This window comes from Amphiura filiformis, chromosome 7 (genome assembly GCF_039555335.1).
Source record: "Amphiura filiformis chromosome 7, Afil_fr2py, whole genome shotgun sequence".
Lineage (NCBI taxonomy): Eukaryota > Metazoa > Echinodermata > Ophiuroidea > Amphilepidida > Amphiuridae > Amphiura > Amphiura filiformis.
Genome location: NC_092634.1, coordinates 36,224,921 through 36,244,137, shown reverse-complemented (window position 1 = coordinate 36,244,137; position 19,217 = coordinate 36,224,921). Strand labels below are relative to the sequence as shown.

General features: G+C 37.7%; 1 protein-coding gene across 1 annotated transcript; it reads left to right on the top strand.

The window, feature by feature from the left end:
• Positions 1-1,990: 1,990 nt before the first annotated feature.
• Positions 1,991-17,422, top strand: LOC140157081 (uncharacterized). The gene is made up of 7 exons (XM_072180146.1): positions 1,991-2,149; positions 11,045-11,118; positions 12,046-12,177; positions 13,096-13,180; positions 14,284-14,389; positions 15,354-15,483; positions 16,476-17,422. The coding sequence occupies exons 1-7, from the start codon at positions 2,119-2,121 to the stop codon at positions 17,151-17,153; spliced, it is 1,236 nt and encodes a 411-aa protein (XP_072036247.1). The 5' UTR covers positions 1,991-2,118; the 3' UTR covers positions 17,154-17,422.
• Positions 17,423-19,217: the final 1,795 nt, after the last annotated feature.

Sequence of the window (19,217 nt, the reverse complement as noted above, 5' to 3'; positions counted from 1 at the left end):
ATCAAAACTACTGCAGCAAGTGCAATTCAAAATTTGGAGACAAATTGTTTTAATGGTAAGCCTCAATGTAATCGAATCGAGGGACTGAGAAGCCCCCACCCCCAAAAAAAAAAAAAAAAGGTGGTCTTTCCATGAGATGGGAAATTTTGCCCAAACAGTTGTTCTTTCAGTGAGACTGGGAAATATTTTGCCAGGTCAAGTCATGTCAAAATATAAAAGTTGACAAATTTTGATACAGAATTTTCAAGTCATCAAAATTTGAAATTATTTAGAAAAAAAATGGGGTCATTTGGTAAAAGATTTTTAGAAATATGCCCAAAGTTCTTTTGACAAAAAAACAAACAAACAAACAGGGGGCTTCTTTTGGTGACAGGAAAATGATTGGGTGAGAGGGAGTTAAGTAAAACACAAAAGCGGGATCATTTGGTGAGAGTGACTTGAAAAATGGGGGTCATTAATGTGGCCGCCCCCTGCCCACAGCACATACCAACCCTGCATTCCCAATCCCCTAGAGCTTCCCCTCCCAGTCACCGCCCCTTTGTTTTGGGAGACGGATTGCCCAAAGGGCGCACACCACTAAATCAATGCGCCATTTGTGCAACCCAAATAAGTTCTGGTATTAGGCCCATTCACACAGTGATTTGCTCGTCCGGATGATCGTAAATATCATTCGAATTCAGATTTTGTCATTGTCATAGATGTGCTAACATAGCCTGCGAGTGGTTCAGCCGAAAGCTGAATTCAAGACAAAGGCAGTTACATGAATCTGTAATTTTAGGCCTACTGACGGGCCTAGGCCTATATAAATTAGCTAGGCCTACATGTATTTGAATGGGGCTTCAACTTTGTTAATACTGCTGTTTCCTTCGTTTTTTTGGCAAATTTTTCATTTCAAAAATACCAAATGACAATTTGAACTTCTTTTTTTACACATGCGTTGTAATCACTGAATGGGCCCAAAAAACAAAATCTTGTTTGAGGTCATTTTGGGCCTCTCTCAGCTTCTTTGTGGACTTGTAATCAAAAAGAGAAGCATAGCTTCTGATTTAAAAGTTCGATAAAATACATGAACTTGGATCACCAAAAAACTTGCATAACACAATTTTTGATAAAAGAGTAGGAAGGCCATCGGATTGAAAAATGGCCATAAAACTGGTTTTCATGGTATGGTATTTTTATGTCCATTTTGTTTACCAAAAAAGTCTGACCATAACTTGAGGGACCATTCACAAACACTTGTTTACCGTTCACAAACACTTGTTTAATAGGGGACTTGGACTTGTTTAATAGGGGGGCCCTGAAAATTTTTGACCCTCCTATTAAAGGAGCCCTGAAAACAATGACCACAAATTTTCCTGGGAAAATTGAGTTAATATGCTTTTCTATGGGGTTGACCCATAATTTTCATGTCAAAAAGGGGGCCTGAAAGTTTTGAGATCTGTAAAGGGGGGCCGAAAATTGTTCACGATAATTTTTTTTTGCATCAGGCCCCCCCAAACAAGTGTTTGTGAACGGTCCCTTGGGGGGCTGATGCAAAAAATCAGCAAGAACATTTTCAGGCCCCCCCCCCTTTCAGATCTCCAAAATTTCAGCTCCCCCCCCCCTTTTTTTTGACATGAAAATTAGGGGTGGTGCAATAATTATGTGTACCCCCGGGGGGTGAATTCTCAAAATGGTCTGCCAAAAATCGCTTGCCCCCCCTATAATTCACCACCCCAGTCAACCCTATAGAAAAGCATTTTTTTTAGGGCCTCCTTAGGAGAGTCAAAACTTTTAAGGGACCCCTTTTGTAACAGCCCCCCAAGTGTTTGTAAAGGTCCCTGCTCTCGCAAAAACGTTTTAACGTGTGTTTCAATGGGACGCTACATTTATGGTGTGCGCCCATAACAGGTCACACGGTACTTCCGGGATTTTCCCAAGAAATGGTATCAGGCCTGTGATTGGTGTAATTAATGCCAGTAGAAAACTAATGACCAATCGTGTGGCCCGATACATTGAATACCTGACGATATCATATCGCTGGGCCACGTCAGATTGAGTGAATGTCGTATAATTTTCGTAAAGGATTTCCAGAATATTGCTCATACTGATGCTTTAAACAAGTTGCAAACGTTCACAATGAAGCGACAATACTCTTTGAGAAGTCCAGGTGAGTGAGCTACATTATACACAGATACAGCTAGCATTGCCTTACAAATTAAGCTTTAGTAAGCTTACGCTTTAGATTTTACGGTTCCACTTCCAATTAAATAGGTAATTACAATATTATCATGATTATGAACATACAGTTTTGTCACAGAAGAATGGCACTTGTTTACATTTTGAGAGCGTGCAGAGCGTAAACACGAAAGCTGCGAAAGTGGGGTTCTGATTGGCTGAACATTGTGAAACACTAGACTTAGGGGTTCATTCATATATTTTCATGGAAACAGGACGGTTCGCACCCTTTCAATTTCGGACCCGTGCACTTTCGCCCCCTTTTTAAACCGCGGGTAATGTGCTGCTGTTGATTGATGATGCACGATCGATCGCTTCAACTCCCCGGCGGTACAGTGGGGTGTTGTATGTGTATAGTATTGGTTGACTTTTGAGTGTTGATTGTCTGTGTTTGCAGTACCGGTACTGGGTCCAGCGTGTACAAAAGCAAATAGTATGTTGATGGACTCTCCGGTTCGATTGAATTTAATAGGCCTATGTTATTACGATATATTAAATGTGCTTCGACTAAAGATTGGTATTCATTACGTTTTTGATTTGTTATTTTGTTTTACTTAGGCCTATTTTATTTTATTTCATTTCTATTTTATTTTATTTTAAGCCTATTAATTATTTTTATTATATTATTATTATTATTATTATTATTATTATTATTATTATTATTATTATTATTATTATTATTATTATTATTATTAATTATTATTATATTAATTATTATTATATTATTGTTATTAGAATTATGTTACCTTATTAGTACTTTATAATAGGCTATATAATTTAGTATTCAATTATTTATGGCCTATAAAGTATAAAATTTATATAGGGACTAATATTGATATGGCCAAAAATATGATGGCTTATAATTTATAATTTTATCCCATCTTTATGTTGCCGAATTGATCTTCTTTGACATGACACTAAAGGAAAAAAATATTTAGCAAATGTCTCAAAGACAAATGCGCACAAGCAAAACAAATGCCTGCAGCAGCTTTGCGATAATGCTGTGCCGACTTTCACCACCTTTCTTCACCGCGAGTATTAGCTGCCACTAGTACGCCGAAAGCGCCCGGGCGTGACATGGGTTCAATCAATGCAATGGTAGCCTCACGGTGACTAGGCAGTAGCACGCATATATTCGTCCCAGAACACACCCGTGCGGATCGATTGCTTGACAAGTCTCCGGGCCCGCGACCGCGTGATTGTATAAAGTGTGACTCCTTCAACCCATTATGTAATGAATGACTTACGCGAAAGCGCCGGGTATGGTGTGGGTCCAATCAATGGTAGGGTACCGTAAAGAGACACGCAAAAGTGCCATATGCCTCTTGACGTACGATCGTAAAATATTATTAATCAGGAAAGTTTTCTGTTCGTTTTAATGAGAAATGTAAATAATGAACCAAATGTTTTAACTTTTATGTCTTTTAATGAATGATGTATTTTGTCTGTGTTCTTAATTAATTTAATATATATATTTCTACAAGTGTTACGTAAATTGTATAAAACAAAGAAATGTAAATACTTTTAATGAATTTTGATATATTTGATGTATGATTTTTTTGATGTTTATGCATTTTTATGTTTTTAAAAAATTCTTACATATATAGGGCTTATGTATAATTCTACAAATTGTTATGTATATTGTTTTTATGACACAGAGCCCCTGTAATAGCAGATTTATCTGAAAGGTAACCCTGTATAAATATGGTTTTAATAAATAACATAAAGTAAATAAACAAATTTGTGGAAAAAAAGCTATCCAGTTCTGCATTGTAAATGATTGACATTTATGTGTTCATGATTCATTTTGTTTACTGCCCTGTCAATCACGGACTCATATGACGATGCTTTATTAACACCACGGGACATCTTATATCTTAATCTGCTAAATATGCCGACAATTTTAAGGCGGGATGTTTGAACTCGAAGATGTCAATAATGTAATATAGCATCTATTTCTTAGATAATAAAGATCGTGTAAAGGAGATGAATTTCTTTCTTTATTTTTCTTTTCTTTTTCCTTTTTTTTTCGTTTTTATAGTGCCCTTTTTCTTCTTTTTTTTAATCAAGAAAGTTGCTTTGTCTTTTGAACCCTGTTTTGTTTTTGGATGTTGCTGCACATAATAAACAGTTTTAAACAATCAATTTATTTCTATCAATTAAATTTGTTCAGTTCATCTTAATTTCTTTGGATTTCATTTTTTCTTTCCCTTTCTTTCTTTATTTCCTTTCTTTCTTTTTTCGTTTGCATGATCAGGCTATAATAGGGGTGACGGTCCGACGCATAAATGACATCTATCTTAAAGGAGTATTTCGTGATCCTAGTATCATCTTTTTATGACATTTTTTAATAGACATGGTAGATATGCTTGAAAAAATCTTATTCCCAAAATTTCAGTTGATTCCGATTTTGCATTATGCGAGTTATGCATGGCTATGTGTATTACACTGCTCCATAGGCCACTGTTGTAATTTCGTTCTGGTACACCAGAACGTAATTCAAAATTGACGATATTTTTGCTAGACGAATAAAATCTGCAAGAATTATTTTTGGACATAAACATTATGTAGCCAGAGGTTTCCAGTGGTATAAAAATCTCAATTTTTTTGAGAAAAGTGAGGGTATAATAATAATAATAATAATAATAATAATAATAATAACTTTATTTATACACGGTAAAACATGTTCAATACAATATTGATCTTCCACATGTCCGTGTGGATATTAAAACATTACTACAATATAAAATATAAAAGTTTGTTAAAAGATAATTATAATGCAAAAATGTACATAGACTAATACAATATTTCACTAAGAGACAAACAATTTATAATAAATGAATATGATAAAAATAATCTGCATTCATCCTCATATCATTGTTATTCTTCTTCTTATTATTATATTATTATTATCATATTATTATCATTATATTATATTATTAAATAAACTTTGTTTATATTATTAACATTGTTATTATTATTATTATTATCATATTATTATTATTATCATCATATTATATTATTAAATTAACTTTGTTTATATGTTTTGTGTTACTCCCCCATTGGATGTTGTGTCATACTTTCATTGTTTTTAATTTTATCCATTGCTTGTTGACACTTGTATCCTTTTGGATCCATCCTTTGGTCGTCAGTTGGAACAAATTTTTACTGTTTTTATACATATTATAATTAATAATTAAATATAAATTTATTATTATTTATTATTATTACTATTTTTATCATTGAATTCTAATTATTTCATTATTTTGTGTAAGCCTGCTGCTAAAATATCTGGCCTGTAATATATACTGAGAAAAAAAATCGTTCCTCTATTTTGTTATAAAATATCCTTTCTTTCCTTCCTTCCCGGGTGTTCAAGCAATCGATCGTGCATCAATCAACAGCAGCACAATACCCAGCGTATAAAAGGGGCGAAAGTGCACGGGTGCGAAATAGAAAGGGGGCGAAAGTGCACGGGTCCGAAATTGAAAGGGTGCGAACCATCCAGCATTCATTTTCATGACTAAACGGTTGTAAATGCCCGAGGGGCCGCTTGCGACCGAGGGCATAAACAACCGCTTAGTCATGAAAATATATGAATGAACCCCGTTCATACATACCAGAACATTTTGTGATTCTTATTTCATCAAAATAATAACAAAAAATAACAAGTAACATCATTAAAAACCATGAATTTCCTTCGTTTTCCCTACCCCGCGATCGCACATCCGGGCCACCGGGCATAAACGCTGTTTATGCCCGGCTCTCGACCAATCACGCGCGCCGTTATATAGCGTGTATGTATGAACGAATAATCAGTCCCAATACAAAATTTGTATAGGGACTGAATTGGTTACAGCGGTAAAGCTTATGACAACAGTTATGTCACTTTTGAGTTTCACTTGTACTCACTTGGATATATAACACACTCCAAATTGTTGCTTGGGTGTACACAGAAGTTTGGGTGTACAATCGATGTCAAAAACCGTTCTGCATTCTAACAAAAAAGCTATTTTCCAGTTGCGTTTTTAGCACAGTTTCTCTCGCCACACACTCGTATTTATTTACCTCTGCTAATGCCGATTGACTTAGTCTCCTCGCCGGCTAGTTTGGTTCCGCTCCGCCACACAGACACCAAACTGTCTGCGAAGGAGACTATAGGTTTACTTCTGTTGTCCAGCTTGTCCATGCAAACAAGGTTCGCGATGACCAGGAATTTTCGACGGTGTAGGCGCGAGAAATTAGATTTTTTTGCACATTTCCAGTGCACATCCAGAAGCTTGAAGTATTGTAGGAGAAAGGTAAGTAAGTTATTATCACGTATAGGGGATTGCAGGTAATTATACAAAATGATTTAGTGCTGAAAATATCATGTAAAACACAGAGAGTGGTTGTGAACAAGTTCAGGATGACAATATCGACATCCTCCCCGAATAGGAAAGTAACAGCGTTAGTACGGCACTCTAGTGAAACACATGAACAGGGCTGTCTGACCATGGAGGTAGTAGAGAAGGAGAAAGCTCGCACGCATTCTATTGTACAATCATAATTGCCGCCCTTTGAGGTTTTCATATCAACGTTTTGATTATGTAACCGATTATCACTTATAATCTTTTGTGCTGTATACATGCATGGTCGCACACTTGTGTGCACTATAAATATGATGAAACAGCATAAGTCATTCTAACTTGATGAAAATGATGCACATTATGCTTTACATCTCTTTCATTGCCTAGTTTAAAAGAGGGCTCAGGACGCGGTTTATTTTGAAACCTCGGGGGAGGAACAATTGTTAAAGTTTTGGGTAAACAAATAAAATCGGACCAACCCGGGCAGTACCGGGCAACACTGAGATACATCTCGTTTGATGGGAGAATTCCTCAACTTAAAAATGCGCAATTTGTTTTAATAAGATCTTCGTATTTTTAAAACAGTGGTTAAAACAATTTTACCCGGCCTTAAAATGTGTGTGAACTGCACCATTCCATAATAACCTGTTTAGAAACATTCTGGAACAACATGTTTCAACATATTAATCGTAAAAATCATTATTATATTAAATGAAATATGAATATTCAAGTTCAACAGCTAAGTAAATGTATGCGCATCCATAATACATGTTTTATGCGATACGTGATTTACTTGTTACTAAATATGAACCCCCATGAGGCGGAGTCATTCCAGAAATTATCGGCGATGATCATTAGATCAAAGGTATATCTGTCTCTATTGTGTTTACAATAGAATTTACGTAATGAGCTTAACGCGAGCTCACTCCTTCTCTACTACCTTCATGGTCTGACATGACAGCCCTGTTCATGTGTTCAACTCTCACGCATTGGTACTACACATACCGCGGAAACATGGCATGTTGCCTCAGGGGATCAACGCTAAGTCAGGTACCGCGTGAGCAAACTCAAAATAGGGCAAACAGCGCGGCGTACACAAAAGAAACTTGGCGCTTAAGATAAGCGATGTCGCCAAGTCTGTACGCTGTACCGGCGTCAGCTGAATTCGAGTACGCTTAAACTTGGCACACACAGGCATGCAAAATTCCAATCTTAGTTTCCTGTTTCCCACGCGCGTCCCAAAGTAGAGAATTGCAAAATGTTTAATTATTTTATTTTTATTTTGGATTTTCTCTTTTAAAATAACTTTTAATGACTTCCATAATTTGCTACTTTCTGTCTTTGCTTATAAATATCAACTATAATGATGAATAAACAAAGAACATAACTGTACCGTTACTACATGTATACATAAAATCTAACATAGTTGTAAAATAATTTAAAATGCATATTCCTAGTCAAAACAGGTTGATGTTATTGTAGGATGCGACCACTTGTTTTAAAATAAAGAAAATAATAGATACGGTAATTAATAATTAAAAGTCGCCTCATCCCTTGTTTTCAACCATGAAACAGGAAACTTAAGAATCAATTGTAAAAGGCCTTAATAATCTAAGGTACTACATGTACATGTAGGCATGTCCACAAAAGTCATTGCTTATTATAGAGGGTGATGTTCAACTCAAAAAGTTGCGACCACAGTAAATGGCTTAACTGTGTAATCCCAAGGAAATAAAAAAATTTGAAATTTGGACACTCAGAAACTTGGGAGACGTAGTAAAAAAAGTGCTGGTACTAAATTATGCTTGAGTGATAGTTAGATTTCATAAACTAAAATCAGATCGCCGTGGTGATAAATCATGCATTACCGGTACTTGCTTTTTGTACAGTAAGTCGTTATTTAGGCATTTGCAGAAAAATGCATTATTTTAAAAACAAACATTTGCCCCTATATCAGGGGCGTAGCCAGCTTTCTTGGTCAGGGGGGGCAAAATGAAATTTTTGGGGCACAGACGAAAAAAATTGCAGTTGCATAAATACAATACATAGAGACTGTATGTCTTGGAGCTTCCCGAAAAGGGCCTTATTGGGATGATGTGCGTGCGTAGCCCGAAAAAATGGTATTTTACACTATTTTCGCCCATTATCCGGCTAAAAAGGGCTTTATTGTTACAATGTCTTGCAGAACGTACGGAAATTTTTGTATTTTACACTATTTTGGCCCTGAATTTTGCTAGAAAAGGGGCTCCTTGCCCTTTTTCTTTTACTTTGCCCTCTTGATTTTCTCTTTCATTTTTTGTCAGAGGGGCACTTTTTCTTTCATTTTTTTGTCAGGGGGGGGCACTCTGCCCCCCCCTGCCCCCCCCACCACCCCGCTGGCTACGCTACTGCCCTATATAAACTTTGCTGATTTTTGAGCTACAGACTTTGTTGACGCCTCATTTTTGTCTCGCCTGATAAGGCAGGAGACTATATAATCACTTTTCCGTATGTATGTGTGTGTGTGTGTGTGTGCGGGGGTGCGTGTGTGTGTGTGTGACAAATTTGATTAAAGTTTTGGTTTTCGCCTATTTTCTCGGAGACTAGGAGTCGCACGTTTCTCAAACTTGGTGGGTGGGTGCATCTTGACCCGAGACAAAACCGGTTTGTATTGGTTAGTGGGTCAAGGTCACTGAGGACCTCTAGAGGTCATCTGAGGTCAAATTAGTAAAAACTGTCGTATGGGCATGAAACTTAGTAGGTACAGACAACATCTCAAGCCAAATTTTTTGAAGCTCATTTCAAGGTCACCAGGGGTCATCTGAGGTCAAATTAGTAAAAACTGTCGTATGGGCATGACACTTGGTAGGTACAGTCAACATTTCAAGCCAAATTTTTGAAGGTCATTTCAAGGTCACCAGGGTCATCTGAGGTCAAATTAGTAAAACTGTCGGATGGGCATGAAACTTGGTGGGTAAGGTCAACATTTAAAGCCAAATTTTTGGAAGGTCATTTCGGGGTCACCAGGGGTCATCTGAGGTCAAATTAGTAAAAACTATCGGATGTGCATGAAACTTGGTGGGTACAGTCAACATTTAAAAGCCAAATTTTTGGAAGGTCATTTCAAGGTCACCAGGGGTCATCTGAGGTCAAATTAGTAAAAACTGTCGATGGACATGAAACTTGGTGGGTACAGTCAACATTTAAAGCCAAATTTTTGGAAGATCATTTCGAGGCCACCAGGGGTCATCTGAGGTCAAATTAGTAAAAACTGTTGTGTGGGTATGAAACTTAGTGGATGCAGTCAACATTTAGAGCCTAAGTTTTGGAAGGTCATTTCAGGGTCACCAGGGGTCAAATTAGTAAAAACTGTTGTATGGGCATGAAACTTGGTGGGCACAGTCACCATCAGCCAGATAATCATGCCTAGCCTATAACCGCCAAATTCATTTACCTCTACCAAAAGTAATCACAAAAGCAGGCGGTTGCGAAAGCAGGCGAGACTCGTGGTTCGAGAACCGCCTTGTTTAAAGTTTTAATCACCTTTTTAAACAAAATAATTTCCATGTGAAATATCCTACTTGAAAATTTTGTGATCATGCCTAGCATTGGCTGTGAGTCTCATGCATTCGGTCACGGTCTCATCACGACAAGGTAGTATAATCTCACGCCTAGGTAGTAAATCTCATGCAAAGACTAAGAGCCGTCAAATGAGTAAAATCTCACGCATCATAAAAATAATTTGTTGACCCTACCGACCCCACTTTTTATATTCTTGAGCGCCGTGGCTCAAATAATCATGGGTCAAAATGAACATTGTAGTCGGCAGAAATAATTCCACTTTGTTCGACAGTGTCTCATGTCAAAAAGTTGACAGACCTGTTGTGAAATAAATCAATCGTCTGACAAACAAGCGGCTACAGGGGCGACAGGTAACCAGGCTTGGATTCAGGGGGGGCCTGGGCCCCCTGCCCCCCCCACCCAAAAAAAAAAAAAAAAAAAAGGAGAGAAGAAGAGAAAGAGGGAAAAAGGAGAAAAAAAGAAGAGAAAAGAGTCAGAGGCTAGAGAACAGTCTAAAATTGAGTTGAAGTGCAATATAAAAGCCATAATGTGTGATTAGGCTTCTTCTCTTGTCAATATAGGATTGAGCAAATAAGAGATGTGATAGGAATAAGCAGGGCTGTCAACTTTTTTGAATTGCTTGGCGTGAGACAGCGTGAGAAAGTGACCCAATGTGTTAGACTCACGGCCAATGCGTGAGAGTTGACAGCCCTGGGAATAAGCAGAAACCATTCCTAAAATTTACAGCTTCTTGATATTTAACATCGCGTACTTGGTGCAAGGGATGACTTTCATTGAGTTTGATGGAAATACAATATTGGTGCTGTGCAAACAAGAAACATTTAATAAACATGGCACAAGGCACACATATTTAGTCTGAGTACATTTTCTGTCATAACAAGTTTGTAATGTTTTCTTTTTTCCCTTCTTCATTTCAGCTGTTAAGCGATTGATGAAGGAGGCACAGGAGTTATCAGAACCAACAGAGCAGTATTATGCACAACCCCTCGAGGTAAACTTTTAAAAGTTACTTTCCATTGATAACAGCCCTCGAATTAAGAGTCTGAAGGGGCATGGCAACTTTTTTAGGGCAAGTTGCAAAATGCCTTGGATTTTCACTGAAAAGGCAAGGCAGCATGGCAGTTTGTAATATTTCAAGAGGGCATCATGGCAACTGTTGAAAATTTGAGAAGGGCACCAAGGCAATTTCTCAAAAGTGAAGAAAACACACACAAACATAGACAGATGAGATGATTTTATAAATGAAGGGGCAGGGCTGGGGCACCGACGGCAACTTCATTAGAGGGCACGGCAAGTGACTGCCTTGGGTAAAGGACATATATTTGAGGGCATTACGGCAGTGGGGATGGGCACCCACGGCAAAATGCCATGGACTCTGCATAAAATAGGACATTTTGGGGCAATATGAAGTTGATTAAAAAAACAGATTCCCATAAATCCATAATACCTCTGACATATCTATTAGCAACAAAACAAATTGTTAAAAATCAATGCATAAAACTAAAATGTCCAATAAAGCTCTCAAAAACCGTTCAGAACAGTGAACGTCATGTTCATAACATGGAATTGCCCATACATTGTATATTGTTGACCATCAAATTCCCTACCAGGTATTCTGTAGAAATTCATTAATTTTTAAATAAAGTTCAACTTGTTCAAGTGTCTTGAAATTTTATTCTTATGGTCAGTTGGTTATTACAAAGTCATGACTCATGAAGTCCATTCACTTATTCACTTATAGCCTTGACCTTAATCTATTTCACACATGGAGTGTGAATTCCAAATGGGGTTACATGAATTTGTGACTGACTCGATTTGAAATCTACACCCCCTGTGTGGGAGATTAAGACCATATCTTACATAGGGGGTACGAATTTTAACTGGAATAACCCATTATGTTATGAATTTCATTTTGCAGGACAACTTGTTTGAGTGGCATTTCACTGTCCGTGGTCCACCAGACTCAGATTTTGAAAGTGGCATGTATCATGGGAGGATAACACTACCCCCTGAGTACCCAATGAAACCACCCAGCATCATGCTTCTTACTGTAAGTGCATATTAAGCAAATAAGTACAATTTGTCGGTCGCAACACATAGTGGCGTACAGTGATTTTTCAAACTTTCCGTCTCACATAGTGGCGTACAGGTTTAGAGCTAGCTATTATCCTATAGTATAATAGTTATTTACTATTAAAGATACAGTGTAATAGTTTGAACCTTAAATTTCAATTTCAAATGGAATCGGGCCAATGAGAGATAACAATGGACGAGTATCGACTCAGTTACTAGTAGCATATCCTTCAAAAACATTTTGCTCGGAGACATATTTTGTCCTTCACGTACGCATGCGCGTATTTTGGGGGGCTTTGGGTGCGCGAGCCCCCCGAGTAAAAGCAGGGGACGGCCAAAACGAAGGGGTGGCGCGGAAGGCAAAAAGAATCACTTTTTCAAACCACCGAAAAAAAAAAGGTCAACCTTTTCGGGCTGTTGAGGAAGGGCCGGCAAAATTGAATTTTCTTCAGCCCCCCGGGGTAGGAGCGCCACGTTACGCCACTGGTACGCCACTATGTGTTGCAACCGACGAATTCAAGGAAGTTATAAGGTGATCTTAAGTCTATTTGCATGTGGAGGAGAAACTACATGTAGCTGGTGAACCACCCAATTCGTATGAGTTGCATAACTATCGGTTATCCATTTACTTTTAAACAAAGTTACTTACAGCAATGTAAACAGCAAACTACTGTTCCATGGTTATTGTTCTTTGTGTACCGTATTGCTTTGTTTGGATGCTACTTTTATTTTGTAAGGTGATGTGTGGTCCGTAGAGAGCCTTATAAATACTTTGTAATAATATAATGAAGAATGTGCAGTTCTTGGAATTTGCTCAATTAGGAGCTGTCCGATGTCCCTTTTCAGTATTCACATAAAATGTAAATTTTTGAAAATCTAATCTTGAATCTTTCAGCCTACAGGAAGGTTTGAAGTTGGGACCAAAATCTGTCTTTCTATATCCGGACATCATCCAGAAACCTGGCAACCTTCATGGAGTAGTAAGTATAAATTATTTGAGATATCGCTGGCGAAGTTACGTAATAATCGGATTAACTACCATAGCAATAGGTGAAAACAATTTTTGAATATACCACGCTGCACTGATACGTTCACGCGGTACCTCTGCATTGAACCATATCATGCTGATCACTTGCACCAGTGCACTTGTAAGATTAGTATCTTTGAAAAGACCAGTATTGTATTCAATCTATGATTGCAGACATACACAGGTGATGAGTGTAACCTGCTTGTAGTGCAGCGCGATATGTTCAAAATTGTTTTCACCTATTGCTATGGTAATTAATCCGATTAATTACATAACTTCGCCAGCGTATACTTTGTTCAGCTCGTAATGGGCTATTCCACTTGAAATCCATACACCCTATGAAAGACATGACCTTAATCTCCTCCCACACAGGTGCTGTAGATTTCAAATGGGAGTCACCCATTCAGGTAAACATATTTGATTTAAAATTCACACTCCCTGTATGGAAGATTAAGGTCATGTCTTCCATGTTTGGGTGTTTGGATTTCAAATGGATTGGCCCCATTAAGCGAAGCTCATAACATGAGGTTGTGATATAGGATGACCCACACACTGTTGCACGCAGTACTACTATAGTGATACTATAATGAGTGTGCTTCGTGTATTGCATTAGTGTTTTATGTTTTTGTAAATTTATGCAAATGTAAGTTTGGACGTTATTGACATGCACATTACAAAAAACAAATAATTTTCACTTCAAATTTAATTTTGTAAGTCTTGACTATTAGCTCGTTGGCTGCAATTTTAAAATTACCATTTGGTGTGTGTGATAATGGGGACTTTGCCTTTAAAATTAGGTTATTTTGGTCAAATTTCGCAATCATAGTGCTTTGTGGGAATGTATTTAAGCCTCCTCTGAGAATAGATGTCACATGCCTAGTCATGCAGGTATTTTTTGTGGTCTTAAAATTGTGCTTAATTCTATTCCTCACATTGTATTTGTACTATTTAGAGTAGTTTTTATTCTTAAAGCATCAAACTTTGTACGTTCAGTTTTGATTCCTAATTAGTAATAGTGGGTTTAGTTTTACAAATATTTCTTTTCTTTTTCTGCAGTTCGCACAGTACTATTAGCCATCATTGGGTTTATGCCGACCAAAGGAGAGGGCGCTATAGGATCTCTAGATTATACTACACAGGAGAGGAAGGTGTTAGCCAAGAGGTAAAAAGTGACATGATACATGAATACAAATGTATGTGACGTGATTGTGCAATCATACCCTACCCTCACCTATACTGTATTATCTCTTATAATATAAACAGCTGCTCTAAGAAATCCCCCCACATATTTTTTAAGTAAAAGTGACTGAAATGCATAAATTGCCTTGCAATAGAACATAGGTAAACTGTAAGTTAACAGTTTTGTGTAATTTTTGATAAAGTAAGAACTATATACCTTGGAGGCCATTTTTTGCCTTCATTTAGTGTGTCAAAAGGGGTCTAAAACCGCTAGAATCCAGGAGCTCCCGAGGGCTTCACCTCCTGGACCCCCAACCGTGAGGCGCGAGACTCCACTCGCTTCGCTCACTCCTTTCACATTTTTCCTTATTTTTTTCATCTGCCCGTTGGTATCTCTGACACTTACATACCCCCACCCATTCATGTATTTGCAGGGAAACAAGGTATCTCTACTGGTCCGTCTGTGCTGACTGCGGATGTTGACTCGTTTTGCACAAATTATACACAATATTTTTGGATTTTAACCTATCAACAGGGGATGCACTTTCTCTGTCTAACTAAGGTCCTTGCACACTCAAAGATAAGCTCCAAACTGTAGTCCTATTTGACTTTTTACTATCTGACCGAGACCTGATTTTACATCGGCAAACAACAGACAGTCTAATGCATTGTTACATAGATTGCAACAGTTGTAGAGAAGGGAACCATGGACTGCCATGGTTGCTGGGTGTCCTCGGCTATCATTGTTCTTAGGGGCAGGCAGCCTTATATGCAGGTCTTAACAAATGCATACCCCCCCCCCACACACACACACACACCCACACACCCCATCCAATGGGTTACTCAAGCTGTCGAGAGAAACATGCAAGTGGTTTTAAAGTTGTTTTATTGCTAACAAAACGATTACACCAAAACATGTTTCTGTGTGTGTGTCAATTCGTTTGCAGATCTCAGGAGTGGAAATGTAAGCAATGTGATGTTCCCAACAAGAGTATTCTACCCAAAGAAACGTCCAAAGCACAGTCAGAAGAAACACAGAGAGAAGCTGCTGAGATTGCTGCACAAATAAGCTTTAAGGTAAAAGATTGGATGCCAATGCTTTTCGCAAAATATTATTAAAGAGCTATCTCGAAAACTACTGAACCAATACAAGGCTTGTTTGTACTCATTTTAATGCATTTTTCATGCTGATTCCAAATATGGGTGTTCTAATGTACAAATCTGGATTTGAAACTTATAATTGGCTATACATGTAGATATAGAGCTGTTATCAACATGCATGGTGTAAACCATGCATTCTCAAATAGATTCTGTGAATTGCCACATAAAAAATGAAATAACTGAAAGTGCCACTGACCAAATAGAGCGTAGCGTCTCATTGATGGGGTTCCAGCTTTAAGGTCCCATGGTTGGGGCCAGGGGAAAAGCTCATGTCAGGGGTCCAGTGGCGGGGCGCCTGGAAGCTCATGGGTTTTGGCCATTGAAAATGGTATTGGAGGGCTCTCCTGGCTTGGTTTTGTTCATGTTTTCCACTATTAGTATTTCAACAGACATATTACAAATAAATTTACTTCAAAATGATTAAAAACTTTTATATTTTTCTGATTTTTTTTTTCAATCAACGAGTGCTGCGATCCTCTTGCAATTGGTGGCGCACGTGCCACTATTTGCGGATGCCTGATGTAAACGTATAACGAGGCAGTGGGGCACATCATTGATTTAATTTTGAATAATTGGCTATGACACTACTGTATAATGTTGCCATTGACTTTATAGCTCAAGGCTGTTCCAATTTAATGTGTGGCTGCTAGAAGCTTAACACTTTTAAGTACTTGATCCTTGAAAATCAAGCATAGCAGGGCCAAAGTGTAGTCACCCCACGAGAGCACAGCTCAAATTGTGTAGAATGGTTTTAAAGAAATAATTGATGACTTTTCACAGATTTTGTTCATCTATTTAATGCAGTGAAGTGAATAGAACACTTGTGGTGATTCTAAGGGATTGTAGTATTTTCAGGATTAATATCTGAATAATGAATTGTATTGTATTTTGGCTCACTGTATTTTCAGAAAGAAGAGCCCAAATCTGCAAGTCAACCAGATGCAACAGGTCAAGAACAAGGAGCAGCAGCAGCAGCTGGAACAGCAGGAGCTGTTCCACCAGGAAATGTACCTCCCCCTAACCCATATGCTGCATTTAATCCTGCTGCCATGGGAATGGCATTCCAAGGGCAGATGTTTCCTTTTCCACCTAATATGATGAATCCAATGGGCTTCAACCCAAATGCTCCTGGTGTCAATAACCAACAGCAGCTACAAAGTCAAACCCCATCCAGCCAATCAGCAAGCGGAACAACTACAAACAGCCAATCACCAACAAGTTCAACTACAGATAACCAATCACCAACAAGTGCTACTGGAAGTTCAACCAATCAACAGGCTGCTTCAGCTGCACAACCAGAGGGTGCTGGACAACAAAGTACACCACCAACATCTGGTGGGACAGAACTTCGGCACAGATCAAGTGCAGCAAGGGGTGGTGAAAGTGGACAAGGGAATGCAAGGACAGATCCACCGCTGATCCGCAGAGCACCTGGTAGAGAGAATCAACAACTACCACCACCGGCACCGCAATCAAGTATTACTGGACCTCTGTTAGCTATGGCAATAATTACTATAATTATTGCATTTCTACTTGTGAGAAGATTGTATCGGACAATGGAATACAAATTTGACTTTGACATGTAAAGCATAAGGTGTAAGAAGCTATAAATGATATTATTTATTTATACAGTACATTAACCCCATGTGCACTACCTGCTGATATATCAGCCTCTAAGAACTATTTTGATTGGTTAAAAAGAGGGCTATATCATCTGTTCAGCCAATCAGAGACATTGTAAGAGTGATCAGTATGGCTGATGGGGATTAAGCTTTAAATTGGTGAAAGATCTAAAATCTCTATTTTGATTGGTTACTCAGATGCTTTTATCATGTAATTAACCAATCAGGGGAACTGTAAGGGGCCGTCCATAATTTTCGCCATTTTCACTTACGCATACAAAGCGTCCGTAACTTTTTACCCCCTCCCTCCCCGAGTTACGTTACAAATAAAATGGCGAAGGATTTCCATGAGTAGACCTACTACTAATAGCAAAATTGAGATGTTGGGTTGAGGTAGGGGTTAGAGTTTTGGTTAAAGGTTCGATTAGGGTTAGTGTTCCAGGAGGACAGTTGGTTCTGGATTAATGTTTTTACAGATGCGTTGAGAAATGCTGAAAAACATCCTTTTTAAACCATATTTTCGTGAATACAAGATCAAACAATAAATTGAAATATAGTTTAAAATGCAGCCCGAATCTAAACTAAATGACTAATGCACCCGAAAATCTGCTGAACATCCCAATACTCTCTTTTCAAGAACCACCGGGATCACATCATATAGGAACCAGGGGGACATCCCTTTGGCATGTCTGGCGTATGTTCTTGCAATGGGTTTCGTCTTTTGTCGCAACACTGACAATCCACACTTGGGCCTTTGCTGCCATAGATCCTAGCGCAGATAGAAAATATTTTTGTAATGTATTTTGGTAATAAATTACTATACATATTAGACTAAAAATTAAAGGGAAAATCATTGTTTGCATGTCATGTTATAGAAATTGTTATTTAAACGAATTGAACAATTTTAGGTTAAGTTATGAATAATTAGAAAACACCATAATTTTTCACCTTCATTTTTTATTGCTCAAACAAATCGCCATTTTTCTTACGTACACATGCCCAGGATTTCTACCCCCTCCCTCCCTCTTACGTACGCTTTGTACGTAATTGAAAATGGCGAAAATTATGGACGGCCCCTAAGAAGGGCAGTATGAGTGCCCATGGGGTTAAAGGGATTATCAGTGATTTGCGAAACCAGAACATATTGTGATGCGATCAAGCAAAATGAGTCGTTTGACTAGCAAAATTGAAATTAAGTTTTAAAGTCCATTATATGTGATGTGATCAAGAAAAATCAGTTGAAAGTCAGAAACATTAATTTTGAGATATAGTCAAACAAATGAAATAATTTCTTCTCTTTACTTTTGTTTTTGAAACACTTCAACTGCTCATATCTTTGGAACAATTTGTCCAATTCCAATGAGGTTTTCTGCAAAATGTAGCTTTGGAAATGCTTTATACATCAAAGTAGAAAAATGAAAATCACATTATTATGCCTGACTTCAGACTGATTTTGCTTGATCACACCACATGTGCCATTTTTAGAGCTTTATTTTGATGAAAACGCCAGCATTTGGACTTACGATTCCAGCTTTTGTATCCGAAATCTTCATATGTATACTGGGGTAGCAATTTACACTTAAAAGCAAGTTATTTGTAATGTTGTATGAAATAGACATAAATGATGCAGTTAGACAAAGAAAATCACTGATAATTCCTTTAAATCTAAAATGTGATGCGATCAAGCAAAATCAGTCAAAACTCAGAAATATTGATTTTGAGATACATTTGTACAGCCAAACAATTATTTCCTTTTGTTTCCTGTTGCTTTGAAAACTCTTTAATTACTCATATCTTTGGAACTGGTTGTTCAATTTAAATAGGGTTTTCTGCAAAATGCAGCTTTGTAAATGTTTTTTACTCTGATATGAGAAACTGAAAATGTATTATTTCCGAGTTCCGACTGATTTTGCTTGATCGCATCACAAATAAGTTGTGACTTCAAAGGTGTTAAGTATACGTATACATGTGTACTTGGTGCCAATGAATTGTCCACATTTTAAAGTTAGAACTCCTTAAAAAGATCAA

Coding starts and splice junctions, on each gene's coding strand:
- LOC140157081 (XM_072180146.1), top strand. CDS start 2,119: ATGAAGCGACAATACTCTTTGAGAAGTCCAG. Junction 2,150..11,044: donor ATACTCTTTGAGAAGTCCAG/GTGAGTGAGCTA, acceptor TCTTCATTTCAG/CTGTTAAGCGATTGATGAAG. Junction 15,484..16,475: donor CTGCACAAATAAGCTTTAAG/GTAAAAGATTGG, acceptor CTGTATTTTCAG/AAAGAAGAGCCCAAATCTGC.